This window comes from Athene cunicularia (assembly GCF_003259725.1).
Source record: "Athene cunicularia isolate RWA chromosome 25 unlocalized genomic scaffold, athCun1 chr25_part1, whole genome shotgun sequence".
NCBI classification, from domain to species: Eukaryota; Metazoa; Chordata; class Aves; order Strigiformes; family Strigidae; genus Athene; species Athene cunicularia.
Window position 1 is genome coordinate 529,398 of NW_020799134.1, and position 15,346 is coordinate 544,743.

The 15,346-nt window shown below is 57.9% G+C and overlaps 3 protein-coding genes across 3 annotated transcripts; all 3 read right to left on the reverse strand.

Annotated features, from left to right (window-relative positions):
- Positions 1 to 6,205: 6,205 nt before the first annotated feature.
- LOC113488636 (protein S100-A9-like) lies at positions 6,206 to 7,135 on the reverse strand. Its single transcript, XM_026863916.1, has 3 exons — positions 7,041 to 7,135; positions 6,710 to 6,866; positions 6,206 to 6,454 (listed from the first exon to the last, which is right to left on the reverse strand). Exons 2-3 carry the CDS (start codon positions 6,860 to 6,862, stop codon positions 6,206 to 6,208), a joined length of 402 nt encoding a protein of 133 aa, XP_026719717.1. The 5' UTR covers positions 6,863 to 6,866; positions 7,041 to 7,135.
- Positions 7,136 to 10,575: 3,440 nt separating this feature from the next.
- Positions 10,576 to 11,739, reverse strand: LOC113488673 (protein S100-A4-like). The gene is made up of 3 exons (XM_026863958.1): positions 11,629 to 11,739; positions 10,950 to 11,104; positions 10,576 to 10,834 (listed from the first exon to the last, which is right to left on the reverse strand). Exons 2-3 carry the CDS (start codon positions 11,085 to 11,087, stop codon positions 10,670 to 10,672), a joined length of 303 nt encoding a protein of 100 aa, XP_026719759.1. The 5' UTR covers positions 11,088 to 11,104; positions 11,629 to 11,739; the 3' UTR covers positions 10,576 to 10,669.
- Positions 11,740 to 13,576: 1,837 nt separating this feature from the next.
- LOC113488674 (protein S100-A4-like) lies at positions 13,577 to 14,569 on the reverse strand. Its single transcript, XM_026863959.1, has 2 exons — positions 14,429 to 14,569; positions 13,577 to 13,743 (listed from the first exon to the last, which is right to left on the reverse strand). Exons 1-2 carry the CDS (start codon positions 14,567 to 14,569, stop codon positions 13,579 to 13,581), a joined length of 306 nt encoding a protein of 101 aa, XP_026719760.1. The 3' UTR covers positions 13,577 to 13,578.
- Between the last annotated feature and the right edge of the window lie 777 nt (positions 14,570 to 15,346).

Genomic DNA, 15,346 nt, shown 5'->3' on the forward strand with positions numbered 1-15,346 from the left:
GGGGGGGGGGGGGGGGGGGTGCGTCTGTGCCCTGCATTTCACAACACGAAGGCTTTGATGCCCCAAACAGCAGCTGGAGAAGGGCCGGGGCGTTTCACAACAGGCGTGTCAGGGACCATCCGCTCAGTTGCAGAATTTTGTAGCGATTTCAGGAAACCGTATTTTTGGTCATTTTATCACGCTGGAGGTGGGGAAGAGCAAGGACGGGTTACAGGGTGTGGGTGGGCCAGCAGTTTCTGAAAGAGGGGTGGTGGCTACACCCTCGGATGTGCCCACCAGGCAGCAGGAATGAGACCCCCAGGTATCTGGGTTTTTTTTTTTAACGCCGATGTAGTCACTAAGGTGACCAGGGAGCCTGGGTATTGCTCAGGGTCACCAAAACATGTCTTAGCACTACTTTTCTGCCTGGCTCTGCGGCTCTCCTTGCAGGGGGAGGCTCCTTGTCCAGCCGTGCCCGTAAGCCACGCCAAAGTGGCCGCAGCAAGCTGCAATCCTGGCCCCAAGGCCACCGGGGTTGAGCAAACATCTGCTTGCTGGAGCTGCGGAGGCGAAGGAGCGGGAAACAGGTGGCTCACAAGCAGCCTGGTAGCCAGGGCAAGCAAAAAAATCTGCTTCGAGGTGACTGGGGTTGGTTGTGCTCGGAGGGCCTGAGCGCTGGCAGGGCACCCCGTGCTTGACAAGGGTTGCAAAACTCTTTCAAAATCCACATTTACAGGCAAGGGGCTGGCTGATGCAGGAAGAGGGCACGGCAGGGTTTGCCACGATGTGGTTTGTCATGTTTCACAGCAGGTTTTAGCCCAGGATCAGCATAGGACATATGTCGTGGTTGCTAGGCGTGGTTTTAGCTTGGGGAAGGCAGGGGATGCACCCTGAGCCCTGGCACCTGAGCACCCTTGGGTGTTAACCCCACCAGCGATGCTCTAGCTGCGACCTGGCATGAGCAGCCACCACGGGACCTGGGGCAGCCTGGAGGTTTTCCCACCTTAGAGCTGCAGGGGGAAAAGATTTCCCAGTCCTTTAGCTCGAGCCAAAAAGCATGTCTCAGCCACATCGACCAGCTACAAACTCAGCTGCCTAGGAGGCACCGCCTTGGTCCAGCCCAAAGGGTGCCGAGAGCTGGGCATGGCCTAAGAGCTGTAGGGTGCTGGACCCTCTCCAAGCCCTCCTGGAGCTCTGGCAGGTTGCAGGGCGGGAGCTGGCCATTGCACTTGCCCTTCCTGCCTGTGCTGCAGCGTGCAAAGTGTTGTTCTTGCTCGTGCCGGGGCAGCTGCTTGCTCAGGCCCATGTGGCCGTTGTACCTGAGCCTCCAGTGAAGGAAAGAGCTGGCTTACGGTGTGTTTAGTACCCAGGAAAGGTTTGTCGGTGCTGCAAGACATCTCCCAGACGGCTCGGTCAAGTACAAGATGCTTGTGCCCTGCTGGAGCTCGTCAGGGGTTTTGGTGAGAATATTTTTGCTGGTGGAAAACTCTGAGATGGAAACGATCCGGGCGTTCCATCTTGGCTGGGTAGCAAGTGATTCAGCGGGGTTAGGAGGGAGCACTCTGGGTGACTTGTCTGTGTGGGAAAACTCTGAGACTTGAGAATTCACTGGGATTTAGGGAGAAAATTTCAAATCTCAGAATTTCCCACGGACTAGAAGTTATATATACAGATAGTAACTTCTGTGTATATATTTTTTTTTTTCCTAAGAGCACCCTGGCTTGTTCTCGCGGTAAAGGCTGTGTTTTGTTGCGAACTGCTGTTGTCATGGGCATTAATGCATTTTTCCTGCCCACGGGTGATTCTGCATCCCGACGATGCCCTTGGCATGGGGAAAAGGGGAAAAAGCCGGGTGAGGATGGGCAGAACAGGAGGATTTTCCCCAAGCTAGGCTGGCTCTGCTCTCCCCATCTCTACAGAAAACTTCCTCTGCCAGGAGAAAAACCTTTAATACAACGACTATATGCTGCAGCTGATGGTTAAAACCCTTGCAGAGCTCGGGCGGTGTTTCTGAACTGGTCTTGTGGTCATTAATACCCTCCTAACCCGTAAACCCAGCCTTTGTGGCTTGGATTAGCCACTGAGCAACACAGCTCTCGCCCATTCACATCCCGATCCTAAGTCTCTACCTTCACAGGGTTTTGGGGCGCTTCGTTTAGGCAAGCCCCTACCCCCCAGCTCCAACAGGACCGCAGGTGGCCACCCTCCCCATCCCATCCAGGAGGCGGATGCGAAGGGGAGTGCTGAGATAGGAAGGACTCAGTGAACTGCGAGGGATGCTTTATTGTCTCACAAGCACGAGGGATTCAAGCAGCCAGAGAGCAGCCAGAGCTCAACTCCTACAAGCGACCTTTCTGAGAATTTCACGGGTCGTGCGCCGAGACTCAATCCTTGTCTGGCGTACAGCGGTCGTCCTTGTGGATGATGCGATGGGCATCATCGGTCACCTTAGCCAAGACGATGGTGAACTCCTCGAAAGTCAGCTCTTTGTCCTTATTTAAGTCTGTCTCTTTGAAGATCTTCTTCAAGTATTCGGGGTGGTACCTGCCCTGAAATCGGGGGACAGGACATGTGTTAGCCCGCCCCGTCCCTAGGCTGCACACCCACTGGTGGAAACCGAGTGGGTTTTATTCCTGTATCCCCTGGGAGATGTTTGGAAGCCGCAGGATCACTGCGACCCTCGCAGTTAGCCCCTAGTTAAAATCCCAGATAGGCAGAGTCTTGTCTCAAGCGCCTCTGGGGAGTGGCAGGAGGGATGGAGCACACGTGGCCTCGCAGCGCGTGGTCTGAGCACAGACACACACTCCGTGGACCACAGCCGGAGCGGGGACTGCACCCCATTCCCCCGGGACCATACCTAGGGGCAACCTCAGGCACATTCCCCCCCCCCCCTGGCCCCAGCCCCCCCAAGGAGAGCATCCCTCCGGGGAGCACAGCACAGCTCCTGAGGCACTCACGCAAGCTTGCAGGAAGGTCGGTGCCTGCTCAGTCAGCAGCGTCTTGAAGTCGTTGAAGTTGAGGAGGTCGAGCTTGCCCTCCCGGATGCTGTAACGGTGGTAGACATCCACAATGGTTTTCAGGGCCATCTCCAGGGTGCAGTTTCCGGGGAACTGCCGAGTCTCGGGATGGGCGGTTGCGGTGTGGGTCCTTGCAGACATGGCTGAGCTCTTGAGGTAATGCAGAAACTGCGTGGGGAAACCTCAAAGCCGTGAGATGCATCAAAAATCAGGCGCCTCATGCCCTTGGCCCTCAGCCAGGCACCCCAAGGGGCTTGAGCTGCACCTCCCCAGCCTACAGCAGCTCTGCACCAGAAGACTTATCTCGCCGGGGCTGAGCAGTGCCCAGCGTGCCCAGGGGCAGTCGGCAGCTCCTCGGCGCTGAGCAGGTAATGAGTGGTTTTAGGAACACCGCAGTTTTACAGCATCACCCAACTGCCTCCCGTTTTAGCTTCACCCACGAAGCAGCTGCTTCTTACTGACCTGGAGGCATTTGTCAGGCAAGTCAGACAAACCCATCAGGCTTGTAGCTGCGTTATCTCTGCCTACCCGCTGACAGCAAGGATGACTTCAAGGCAGGGAGCACGGTTCAGGGACAGGCTCCGTGGCAGCCTCTGCCTGACCTCCTCCTCCATCCATGAATCTCCCTCCTCTTTGGGCTGCAAACCTTTTTCACCTCAGACACTGAGCACGGAGACCCTGGTCTCTGCTGGGTGCCACCGTGACACCCCCAAAGGGCTCTCTCCTTGCCAGTGCAAACAGTTTCACCTCCGCTAAAGACGGCACAGAAATGCCATTAAATTATGCGGGTCTTTTTGTAGACAAAACCAAGTAGAAAGCATCACCCTAGAATAAAACAGGCATGGCATCTTCAAAATAATTCCTCCCTCATCTAATTTCCTGCGAGTAGCGTTGCAGGGTTACTTACCCTTTTCTCCAAGGAGGGTTTGCAGCGGATGGGTCTGTTGAAGTGATCCGAGAGCCTGGGTAGCCCTTTTATAGATGCCTGAGATCCTCTTTCATCAGAGATGGTGACACACCTGCTGCAAGCAACAGCTTGAGTTAGCATTTCCAGCACCTGGAAATTGCAAGGTGGGAACTTCTGAACCCCTCCCGGCCTCATACTTCTGCACATAGTTCCTGGTTGCACCCACCGGGCTTTGGAAATGTTGTTCTTCCACCCCACCGTCACCTCCGACGGGGCTGAGCCGCTCGTGTGCGGGGCAAAGAATGGGAAAAACACTAGACGTCCCGCCACGCCTCAACGTGAGCGTAAAGGGCACAACTGTCTCGGCAGGACTTGACCAAACTTTGCAAGTTTTGCGGCGCGCTGAAAATTTTGCACGCCCTCGTGCCAGTGTAGAAAAAAAAAAGAAAAACAAAAAAATTGGGTTGTTTCAGAGATAAATTTGTTCCTTGGTTGTTTTTTAATGTGCTTCTACTATCTGAACCGGTTGGACACTAGTAAAGATGAAGGCAGCATCTGCCTTTTAATAAATTGTTTTCCACACTCTTTTCCACTGTTTCCTATTTTCACACCAGACTTTTCCTCTTGCTCCAGAAACTTCATGGAGGAAACGGGGCGTAAAACACGGAGGAAAAAAAAAATTGAGATCAACGTCTTTACTGGTTGGAGCATTAACTAGCAAGTGTTTTGCAACTGTCACCTCCGTGCCACCCATCTTGCGTTAGCAGAACAGGTACTAGAAGAACGAAGAGATTATCGAAATATAAAAATAAGACGCTAGATTCCAGGAAGAGCGTAGAAAAACAAAAGGGTAACCATTCCTGTTTGAGGATGCTTCTCGCGTGTCCCGAGGGCAGTATCAAGAACTGTTGCATGAGTTTTATTCTGGTATCCCTGACTCATTTTTTTTTTGGTTTTGTTTTCCTGCTCTACTCATTAGTGACTGACAATCCAAAAGGACATCCTCATTCCCCTTGCTGGCCTTGCAAAGCGTGGGCCAAACCTGGGGTTTGCCCTGTGCGCTTGTACAGTCCCCGTGAGGACACACCTGTGGCCTCTGAATTCCCGTCTTTCCCGGACGTGTTCCCTAAAATATGCAGCGGAGGCAGCCCGGGATGCCCAACCCCGCAAGGATGGTGACGCCCAACTGACACCCGCGTGCAGGACAGTGGATAATGTCTGTTTCTGGGGGGCGAGGGCTGCTCCCCGATGGCAAAACTGGAGCCAGAGTGATCGGCTGTGTCATCGAGTGCAAATAATAGCCCCACGCTTCCTTCCGCAGCTTGGTTTCATGTGGGACGCAATTCTGGTTTCAGCCGATATCAGGAATGTTGGGGTGTCCTGAGCCTGGGGGTTTTCCACTCAGCGCACAGTCACTGGCGGATACAGGAGCTTTTTCCTGCTCAGGTATCTGTTCCCCGGGAGCCTGCGGTGGATTGCAAATATGCTGTGACCCGTCAGGTTGTTGCCCCACGCTAGCAAAACCACTCAACTTTATCGCGTAGAGTTAACACCAGCTTTCCAGAGCCCCTCAGCCTCATCCTGCGCTGTGTCGGGGCTTGCAAGATAAGCGCTGGATGCTTTGCGGGTTGCAAAAGCATTGCACGCACCCCCAGGATGCTGCACCCCCAGGTCTGGAGCTGGGTCTTGGCAGTCACCTGGGGAAGCAGCCCCTCGGCTGTGCCGCACCCCGGGCATGTCCTGGAGCTGGTGCAAAGAGGGACTGGAACAACCGGGGCTGAGGACGCTCTCGTGCAACCACTGGCTGCCCCCACCTGGGAACCTCGGCAGCGTGATGGAGCGCTCCGCACCCCGCTGTCTGCTGAGGCGAAGGGTGCTGGGGCCACCCACCCTGCGCAGGGAACCCGAGGAGACTGGGGAAGGCAGCGGGAGTGTGCCGGGATCCGACACACTCCAGGTTTGGGAGCTCCCCCAGCCTGCGCTGCTCAGCTGGGACCCGGCAGCGCTGTTGTCCTGGCTCCCCGCTCTGCAGGGAGCAGGGTTCCCCCCTCCTGCCCTCCCTTTCCCACTGCTCCTCCAGTTCAATCTGTGTTTACCCCCTCCCCAGCCACGTTGCATCCTCCCTGGAGACAACAGGACACAATACAGATGCATTCGGTGCTTAAAGAAATTTTATTTTCAGGGCCATAGGCAGAAGCAGACGACAAAGCTTTGGTTACAGGTTTGTGCTCGTGGACAAACAGAAGGGATGATGGTGCTGGAAGAGCACGATCCCGTGGGCAAAATTACCCTGGAAACCGCTTCATTTGCGGGGACCGTGGCCGTGGTCGTGGCCGTGGTCGTGGCCGTGGTCATGGCCGTGGTCATGGCCGTGGTCGTGGCCGTGGTCGTGGCCGTGACCAGCATGTGGATGCTTGTGGGACCTGTTGTGAGCATCAATGACTAGAAGATTCAGTGTGGTCAGGAACTCGGTGAACTTCAGGCGACCATCATGGTTCCCGTCTGCTCTGGTGTAGAGTGTGTTTATGAAATCATCAATGGATGTGTTAGGCTGCAGCAGGAAAAAAAAAAAACGTGAAAAAGAGTCAGCCTGAAGCGCAGCGGGGTTTAGGGGTCACCTGCCAGCCCGCAGCTACGGCAAGAGGCTCACCCCGCGAGGAATGCATGGTTTCAGGGAAATCCTAGGAAAAAAAAACAAACTCCCTCCCCTTTGGGAGCCTCTCAGCCACTCCCACACCTCGAGAAGGCTGCCGCTCCTGCGAGCTCTCGCCAGTGTTAGGAGAGCTGGGCCAAGCTCGGTTCTTACCGGCACCGTGTTGGAGATGAAGGGCTTGGCGTTCTCCTTCAGCAGCTGCGAGAACTCGTCCTTGCTCAGGTAGTCATCTATGGGGTTCTTGATGGCGTACTGGTGGTAGATGTTGATGACGCACTCCAAGGCGAGCTCCAGGTCGGTTTTCATCTCGCTAGGAGAGGACAAGCAGCAAAAAGGTTAAAGCCTATTGGAGGAGAAGGACTGTCTTCTCCTCCGGGAGCCCCAGGTGGGCTCCAGCTGCCCGAGGGAGGGGGGTCAGGCTCATCCCGGTGACACTTCCAGCAGCACGAAGCCTGGACTCGCCGTTTGACAAGGACCTACTTACCCACGAGCAGTGCTGGGGCTGACTTCTGCAGACGATGGGGCTCGGGAGGAGAGGAGCGGGCAGGAGCAGTGACGGCGCCGTGGAGGTGAGGTCTCTTTTATAGTCTCCCTGAGCTATGATTTGTGACACCCTCAAATTTCCTTCGGGGCAATAACCCCAGGAATTGGGCAAGGCTACACAGCACGCCCAGGCGGCAATTTCTTACCTGGCTTCCAGGAACTGACTGCTCCCACTCTTAATGAGGGAGGGGACGCCCCAAACTCGTTAAGGCAAAACAAGGAAACACCAAAAGAGACATTTTCAGGGAACCAGCACTGTGGGTCAGTGATGGAGCAGGGTCTTTCCCAGGAGCTGAGAAGTTCCTGTAAAGTTTGAGGGTCTTTGCAGAGAGGATGAAAGAGGAATTTTTTTTCCAGATCACATAAGCAGGTGCTGGGTGAGGGTCTCCAGTAGGATGATGCTGGTTTTTTTCCCCAGTGGGAAATGTGGTTCATCACTCCTGTATCTGCCCCGACACTGTTGGATTTGGCTGGAGGTGCGGTCTCTGCCCCCAGCACGCTGCTGCACAGGTGCTGGGGGATGGCCAACGCATCCCACCCACCTGTCACACACACACCCCCCCCAAAAAAATCATGAACAACATTAGCCCTGAATCATTTCCTAGCAGCTATTTGGGAGCCAAGAAAGACATTACAAATCTGGGCACGCCAGAGTGCCGGAAACCTGCCAGCCAGTCTCAGGAGGTGGCATTTCCCAGCAGCTGTAATTTCTGCCTGATGAGAACCGAGGACATTGGCAACTGCTGCCCATTCCCGGCACCGGCTGGGTGCTGCCACGCGCGAGAGATCCCCTGATGTTCCCAGTGCCTGGTACGGGCTGCTCAACCCGTCGTGTCTTGGGGGAAAGCCAGCCTGAGGGGGGCTGGCGAGGAGCCCCAAGCCCTTCACCCCAAATCCATGCTTGGTGGGACCGGCACAGCAAAAAACCCGTGCTGGTCATTAAGGCTTCAAGGAGATGGGAAGGACGGCAGTGGCGAAACATCCCCCTGTCAGTCTGCTCATCTAGGAGCACGAGGAACCGGTGCCAGAAAAAGCCAAAATTGCAAAAGAGGGGAACAAAGGGACAGGTTGTGTGATGGAGATGGGCGCGTCCTCCTCAGGAAGGGGAGCCACGCAGGGTTGATCGACGGGACACGGGTGCACCGTCAGCAAGGCGTGACGGGACACGCTTTGGGAGGTGTGAAAGGGCGTGTCTGTGCCACGTGGGGAGGTGGGAGGAGACACACATGCACCGCGAGGCTGGCAAGGAGGGACACAGGAACGCACCGTGGGTCTTCACACTGTCATTTGTTGCCCAGCCTGCCACGGAAGCCACGTGCCCACATGCCACAGCACGGACCGGGCCACGACAGGCCACGTTCCAGTGCAAGAGCCGCTGTGGGGTGTTGGTACCTGCTCCGTGGTCAACTGCAGCCACGGGGCTGGGAGCGTTGGTGCCACAGGGATGGAGCCTGTACAGCCCTGAGGGGGTGGTGGCAGGGCAGTGTCGATGGATGCAGGCGGGGTGGGATGCCTGCACGTCATGTCAGCTTCAAATATTCACAAAAAGGGCCAAGGGTGCGCGGGGGGAGGTCCCTTTCGCCAGCCTCTGCGATATGAGTGCGGTGCGGCCACGTTCTCGGGTGTTTCACTGAGCCTGGAGGGACGGGTGAGTTTTTTTTTTTACCTAATATTGATGTTGGGGTGAGTGCTGGATCTCAGAAGCTGGGGTTTGGGGAACAGCCCCTACATTCTCCATTTAAGGGGAGCGGGAGGATGAGCTTCAACCCCCGTCTCCTGCCAAACCAGCCCTTGCAAAGCCGGGGGTGCGGTGCCTGAGTGGGAGTCCCTGGCTAGAGCATCACCAGCACCCAACAGGATCCATCTGCGGGGACATGAGCACTGGGTGCAGCCCTTGGCCACGTCCCACCCAACCCCTATGCAAGAGCCAAAACAGCGCCATCCATGAGGTTTTAATTTATTTAAGGTTTATTTAAGTTCAAAAATGACCAGAAACACAGCAACAACGCTTTACAACAGGACATTACAAAAAAACTTTACAAAAGGACCCCAAAAGCCCCTGGGCCCCCTTGTCCCAACGGCTGGCCCAGCTCTACATTTTGTATTCCTACAGAGAGTTGCTGCAGATCACGGCCAGCGGCCTCGGGAAGGGGGATAAACCCCTTTTAGGATACACCATACTCCTAAAATTCCCTCCCTCATCTTTGTTGTGGTCCAGGTCTGGTCCCCGTCACAGCTGTGGGCAGCGCGGGGGCAGAGGGGAGCTCAGCAAGCGGCCGGGAGCTGATCCAGCTGTGGGGTAAGGAGCAGGGAGCACCCAGGGCATCGCTCCCTCTCCGCCCCGGCGGATGCTCTGCAGCCCTCCAGCCCGCTCTGGTGCCAGCAGGGCCCAGGGGGGGGACAAAGCCCCTCCAGAATCCGGCCCCGGGGCGGGCAGGGGGCTGCCCCACACCCCCAGCGTTGTGCCACTCTGGGGTGTTGAACCACCGGGGGCTGGTGACTGCAGGGTGACTCACGGACGCAGCCCAAATGTGGCTCCCAGTTGCCTCCACATGGAGCCCCGGGGCTGGCGGAGGGGGCATCTGGCAAGGGGGGGGCCCAAAACCGGAGCTGGATGAAGAGAAGCCTTTGTGGCATCTCCGCTGGCCGGTTGTCTCTGGAAGCAGCCCCGAGCTGGCTCCCAGCGGGGTGGGGGGGGTGGACACCCACATCTGGAAGGGGCATGCTGCACATCTGGAGCCCGGCACGCAAGCCCGGGTTGGCTCCAGCTGTTCAGTGGGGGGAAAAAGGGGATCAGGGGGTGGAAATGGAGACTCGGAGGCGTGAGCCAGGCAGGGTCTGGGCGCTGCGGCTGCGTGGCTCCTCGCGTTTGTAGCCACGGGCTGAGTCCTCCCACGCTGGCGGCGCAGGGAAGTCAGTCCTCTGCACGCCACAACCCCTCCCCGAGCAGGAACGCTGCCGAAACCCCGCTCCCCGGGGATTTGCTTGGGGTGGGAAGGGACAAGGGTCCCGGGTGACTTCCCGAGGCCCCTAAGGGCAGCAGGTGGGGGGACAGACGCTGACCCCGTGTGAGCTTAATAATTACGGTTGATAAAAAAAAGATTTGTTCGCCCGTCACTGTTAGCACAGCCCCGGTCGGAGGCGTTAGTCCCTGCACAAGCTCCTGCCTCGCCTTGCACGGCCACGAAGCCGTTATCGGGGCGCAGGGTGCGGTGCTGCCGGGCAGGGCCTGCTGCTGACTCACACCAGCGTGGCCGGCGGGATTCGGCCCCGCGGGCGGTTTCCGAGGGCTCAGGGAACGCCGTGGCCGTGCCGCAAACGCAGCAAACTCCAGCTCGGAAGAGCCCTCGGTCTGGCTCCTCATCCGATACCTGCAACGCTCACACGGATGGGAAAGGAGGATTTCCCCCCTGGCCCCCCCACGACGTGACAGCACCCCCGTTGCTGGGGCAAGAAACCCCCGTGACAAAGCAGGCAGAGGATTTTGTTGAAAACAACGTTTATTGAAAGAACATCGGGAAGACAGCAGGAGGGTCATGGGGGCAGCGGTGCGGCCCGGGGCCCCCACGCTCACTTCTTGCGTGGCATCTTGTCGGGGCAGTCCTGGAAGAAGTCGTTGCACATCATGGCCATGCAGGCCAGGAAGGTCACGTACTCTTGGAAATCCACCTCGCTGTCGCTGTTGCTGTCCAGGTTGCGCATGAGCTGCTGTAAACTGGCCTCGCTGGTTTGTCTCTGCCCAGGGACAAGAGAGGGGTTAAAATGAGGGGGGGGGGTTGTTGCATCAAGGGCCACATCCCTGAGTGCCAGCATCGCCCGTGGGACGTGGCACCCCCTGCCCCACACTTACGCTGAAGCTGGGCAGCTCCTTCATGAGCAGGTCCTTGAGCTCCTGCTTACTGAGCTTGTATTTGTCCCCCTCCTTCCCCGAGTACTTGTGGAAGGTGGCGACCATCACGGCCAGCGCCTGCTCCAGGGGACACGCCATGGGGGACACCAGCAAGCCTGGAGGTACTGACAGCACAAGCAGGTGAGAGCAGAGTTCAGCATCCCCAGACACCCCCATCCATGCTGGAGCGGGGGGCAACAGTCTCCCCCAGCTCCCCAACCTGTACAGGCTGCTCCGGTGCCCCACTCCCGGGCACGCACTGGGATGCATCACCGTTTCCTCCCTAATTTCACCCTCCCGCTAGCAGCCAGGCTGGGCGGTGCCGGTTTGCCCCAGTACTGAGTAACCTCCAAAAAAGCCACGCCGGAGGGGAAAAAATGGGGGGAGGCAGCAGCCCCCTCCTGCCCGAGCCAGACGGGGAAGGGGCACACGTGCTTCTCCAGCTCTCGGAGGTGAAATGCAGCCCTCGAGCTTGGCTGGCTGCGGTGGGAGCATCACGCTCAACACCCCAGGGGAAAACCTCCGTCGGGGAGACCCCACTGCGGGATGGGGCAGCTGCGCCATCGGCAACATCTGGAGGGCATCTGGAGGGCGGGCAGGATGAGGGGGAACAGAGTACGGTAGGAAAAATACAACTCACCGACAGCTCCAAGGGAACAGCCGAGGGACGGGCAGGGCGGGAGGCGAGCCGGCGTCAGGCCACGGCATTTATAGCCCCGCCTGGGACACCTCCCTCGCTACCCGGGTGGGAAGGCACCAACGCTGATCCAGCGCCTGCCTGGACATTGGTTGGCACAGGAGGAGAGGAAACCCTGGGAGCAGCCCTGCTCTCCCCCCCCCAAACCATCCTGTCCCGTGTTCCAAGGGGGCTGGTTTGGGTTAGAAAGAGCAAAATGTGCCCCCGGGGCTGGACGGGGACCACCTGGTCGAGGAGAATCCCTCGGGACAAGGGATGAAGCAAGGGCCGTGGTGGGCACATCGCCCCAGGACGGTGCGGGGCGAGATGTCCCCGCAGGGTGGTTTTGGCAGCATCCCCGGGGATGTCTGGAGCCGCACGAACCCGAGCGGGGTTTGTCCACAGCTTTGTTTTTATGCTGGAGTTTGAGTTTGGGTGAGGGTTTGTTGTTGGGGTTTTTTTTGTTCTGTTTTGTTTTTGTTTTTTTTTTTCTGTTTTTAACTCGACTGCCAGCCATTTCTGTTTCCTAACTGCGAGGGCAGTGCGTCACAACGCCCCGTTGTGTAACGGAGCACTAAATTGGAATCTGCATGTCCCGGGCACGTGTCAGGGAGCTGCAGGGGAAAGCCAGAAGCCGGCAGTTTGCAGCTCCCTGCCGTGGGACGCGCTGGCTCTTCGCCATGGTGAAAGGGCTGACAAATACCCCGAATGTCCCCGAGCTTGGCTGAGCCCCCTCAGGACAAAGGCACCTGCTGCTGCGGAAACCAGAATGAAAAAACCACGGGGGTGAAGCCCCACTGCTGGCTCCAGTTTCCTCCGATGCCCAGTGGGACGCAAAACCTCATCGAACACCTTAAACACGTTTGTTTCGGGACTGTTTCGGCAAAATAAACCCCCCTCCCCAAGCGCAAACCTCATCTCTCCGTTAGCAAGTGTAAAGTGGTGTAAATTATTGGGAGGGGGCCAGAAGCTCCTGGGGGCTCTTTATAAAGACCCTGGGAAGGGGAAGAGCGAAGTCTGGAGCTGCTGGGGAGGTGTCGGAAGGATTTGGGGGCTCAGGGAGGACTTTGGGGTTCAGGGACTGGCTCTGCCAGGGGTCTGCTTTGCTACGCAAAGATGCAGAGACTTCGTGAGGGGGTTTTTGAATGCGGGGCGGTTTCTCCAGTGGTTTGGGGCCTCTGGGGAAAGCTGGAGAGCAGCTGCAGCACCTTCAGCAAACCAGCCCAGACCTGCCAGGAGCCGCTGCAGCTGCGGGGACATGACGGGGTGGGGGGGGACGGGCAGGCCCTGTGTTTCCCCAGGCAGTGCCACAGGCTGACGTGCTCAGGAAACGGTGGTTTGTCTGCAGCCCCACAGCTCCGTGGTAAAACCCGGGGGGCTCAGGTTGACCTTCTCCCAGTCCCCCAGCATGGGCTCATCCACATCCCGGCGGGGCCAGGGGTCTCCTCCAGCCGACCTCTGCGGGAACTGGGGACACGCTCTCGCTTTTGTGCTGTGGACAGACCCTGCACCTCGCTGTCTGGTTCTTCCAGATCAACTTTCCCTTCCCCAAATCCAATTCATCACCCAGGGCAGCTCCTGCCAACCTACAAACCAAGCTGGGCACAGGGAAGTGCGTTTGTTTTGAGCTAAACACGCACTGAAGCTCTCCCCGAGCCAGCAAGGACCGTTTGAGGGGGGGGAATGTCCGAGTGAGTTACTCGGAGGCGGCGCTGAGCTGTTTTGCTCAGCCTTTTCCAAAAAAATGTCTCCCGGGGCTGAGTCGAACCGTGGAAAATCCCAGAGAGCTGGAGGAAGGCATGAGTCACCCAGCTGCCCGCTAACCTTTGGCGCACAAAACCCTGCTGGTGCACACCCAAGGCTTTGGAAAAGCTTTTATTGAAAGCCCCGCGGTGATGCTGTGGGCCGCGGGGGTCACTTCTTGCGGGGCTGCTTGGCGGGGCCGTCCTTGAAGAACTCGTTGAAGCCCATGGTGATGCAGGCCAGGAAGCAGACGTACTCCTTAAAGTCCACCTCGCTGTCCTTGTTGTGGTCCAGGTCGTTCATGAGCCTCTTGAACTCCCCTTCATCCATTTGTTTCTACGAGCGGGGAGAGCACGAGGGGGGTAAGAGGGTTTGGGGTGCACGGATGGGTGAGGTGTTTCCCCGTCCAGCCCTGCTGCTCTCAAGGAAGGATGTAAAAAGCCTGGGCTTCCCTCCCACTGCTTTGAAGGAGGCTTTTCTCTCTGTCTGTGGGAGGAGGTGGCCTTTAGAAACGCAGGTGACTTACCCTTGATCTGGGGGATGCTGGCCCAGCTACGGCAAACATGCCTCTCGATCCCGGAAAAATTTGGCGAAAAATAATCTCTTCCCTCCTCCCAGTTTAAAACACAAGCCAGAAGGGGAAGCAGGGGTTAAAAAAAAGGATTTTTAAAAAATTGAAAGGGGAACATGATCTTCTTTGCCAATCAAAATATTTCTGTGGGTTTAAGGAAGCCAAGTTTCCTTTCGGCCTGAGCATGCTCCAGCTTGGGTCCTGCTGGCCTCATCCCTCCCACTCCTCACCCCGGGAGCGCGAGGTCTCACCGTGTCACGTGTGGGCCCCTCCATCGTCCACGCATTGGGGAAATGCAGACACCACCTCAAGTCAACGCGGTTTGCACCGTGCCAGGTGGAAAAACCCAAGGCTGGTTTTGTTCCTGCTCCTACAACACCTCCCGCCCGCGCCTGAACGCCTCCGAAGGGTGCAAAAGGGATGAGCCCCCCGGCCCCCCCAGCCACTTACGCTCCCAAAGATGGGCAGCTCGTTGCTCAGCAGCTCCTTGAGCTCCGCTTTGCTGAGCTTGAACTTGTCCCCTTCCTTCCCCGAGTATTTGTGGAAGGTGGTCACCATCACGGCCAGCGCCTGCTCCAGGGGACACGCCATCGCCAGCCTCCTGCTCGCCTGGGGGGCAGAGCACCAGGGACAGGCTCAGGGCAGGCAACGGGGGTCCGTCCCCCCCCCTCAACCTGCCCATATTGGTCCGGGATGCTGCAGAGGGGCAGCTGCACCCCCGGCGCGCGCAGCCACTGCTGGGTGAGTTGCAGCCGGGGAGCAAAGCTGCGCAACAGGCCATGAGCGAGGAAAGGGAGGGGAGACTCACCGGGATCGGCGCGGATGAGGCAGCAGCGAGGAGCCGGGGTGCTGCAGCCGGGGCGCGATGGGCATTTATAGCCCAGGCGGGGTGGCACTGCCCAGCGCGCCCCGCGCAGCCCCTCGCCTCCAGGCTTTCCCAGCAGCTCCATGCAGGCAGTTTCGCCCGCGCCTCATTTTTGCCTAACGAACTGTGTGATTCCATTAGTGGGAGAGGTGGGTGGGTTTGGGTGCTGTTGGGAGGAGCGGTCAGCCCTACTGGGAGAGACTGGGACAAGCCAAGGGATGGGCACAGGGACTGGGAAGGGCTGGGGCATCCCCGAGAAAGCTGGTCACCAGCTCACATCCCCACCTAAGCCACCACTGTACTGTCCCCCACACCACCACCTCGCTCTCTGGGTGGCCCCAGTCTCCCCAGAGTAAGTGCTGCCATCCCAGTGACCCCAGTATGAGTGGGGCTGGGGAGGTGACAGCCTTTTTATTCGAGCCACAGGCTGGGGCTCGATGCCAGCTGGAAGAACCATGAGGCCCAGTGCACAGGTCACTGCAGAACCCGCGGAGGCAGGCCAG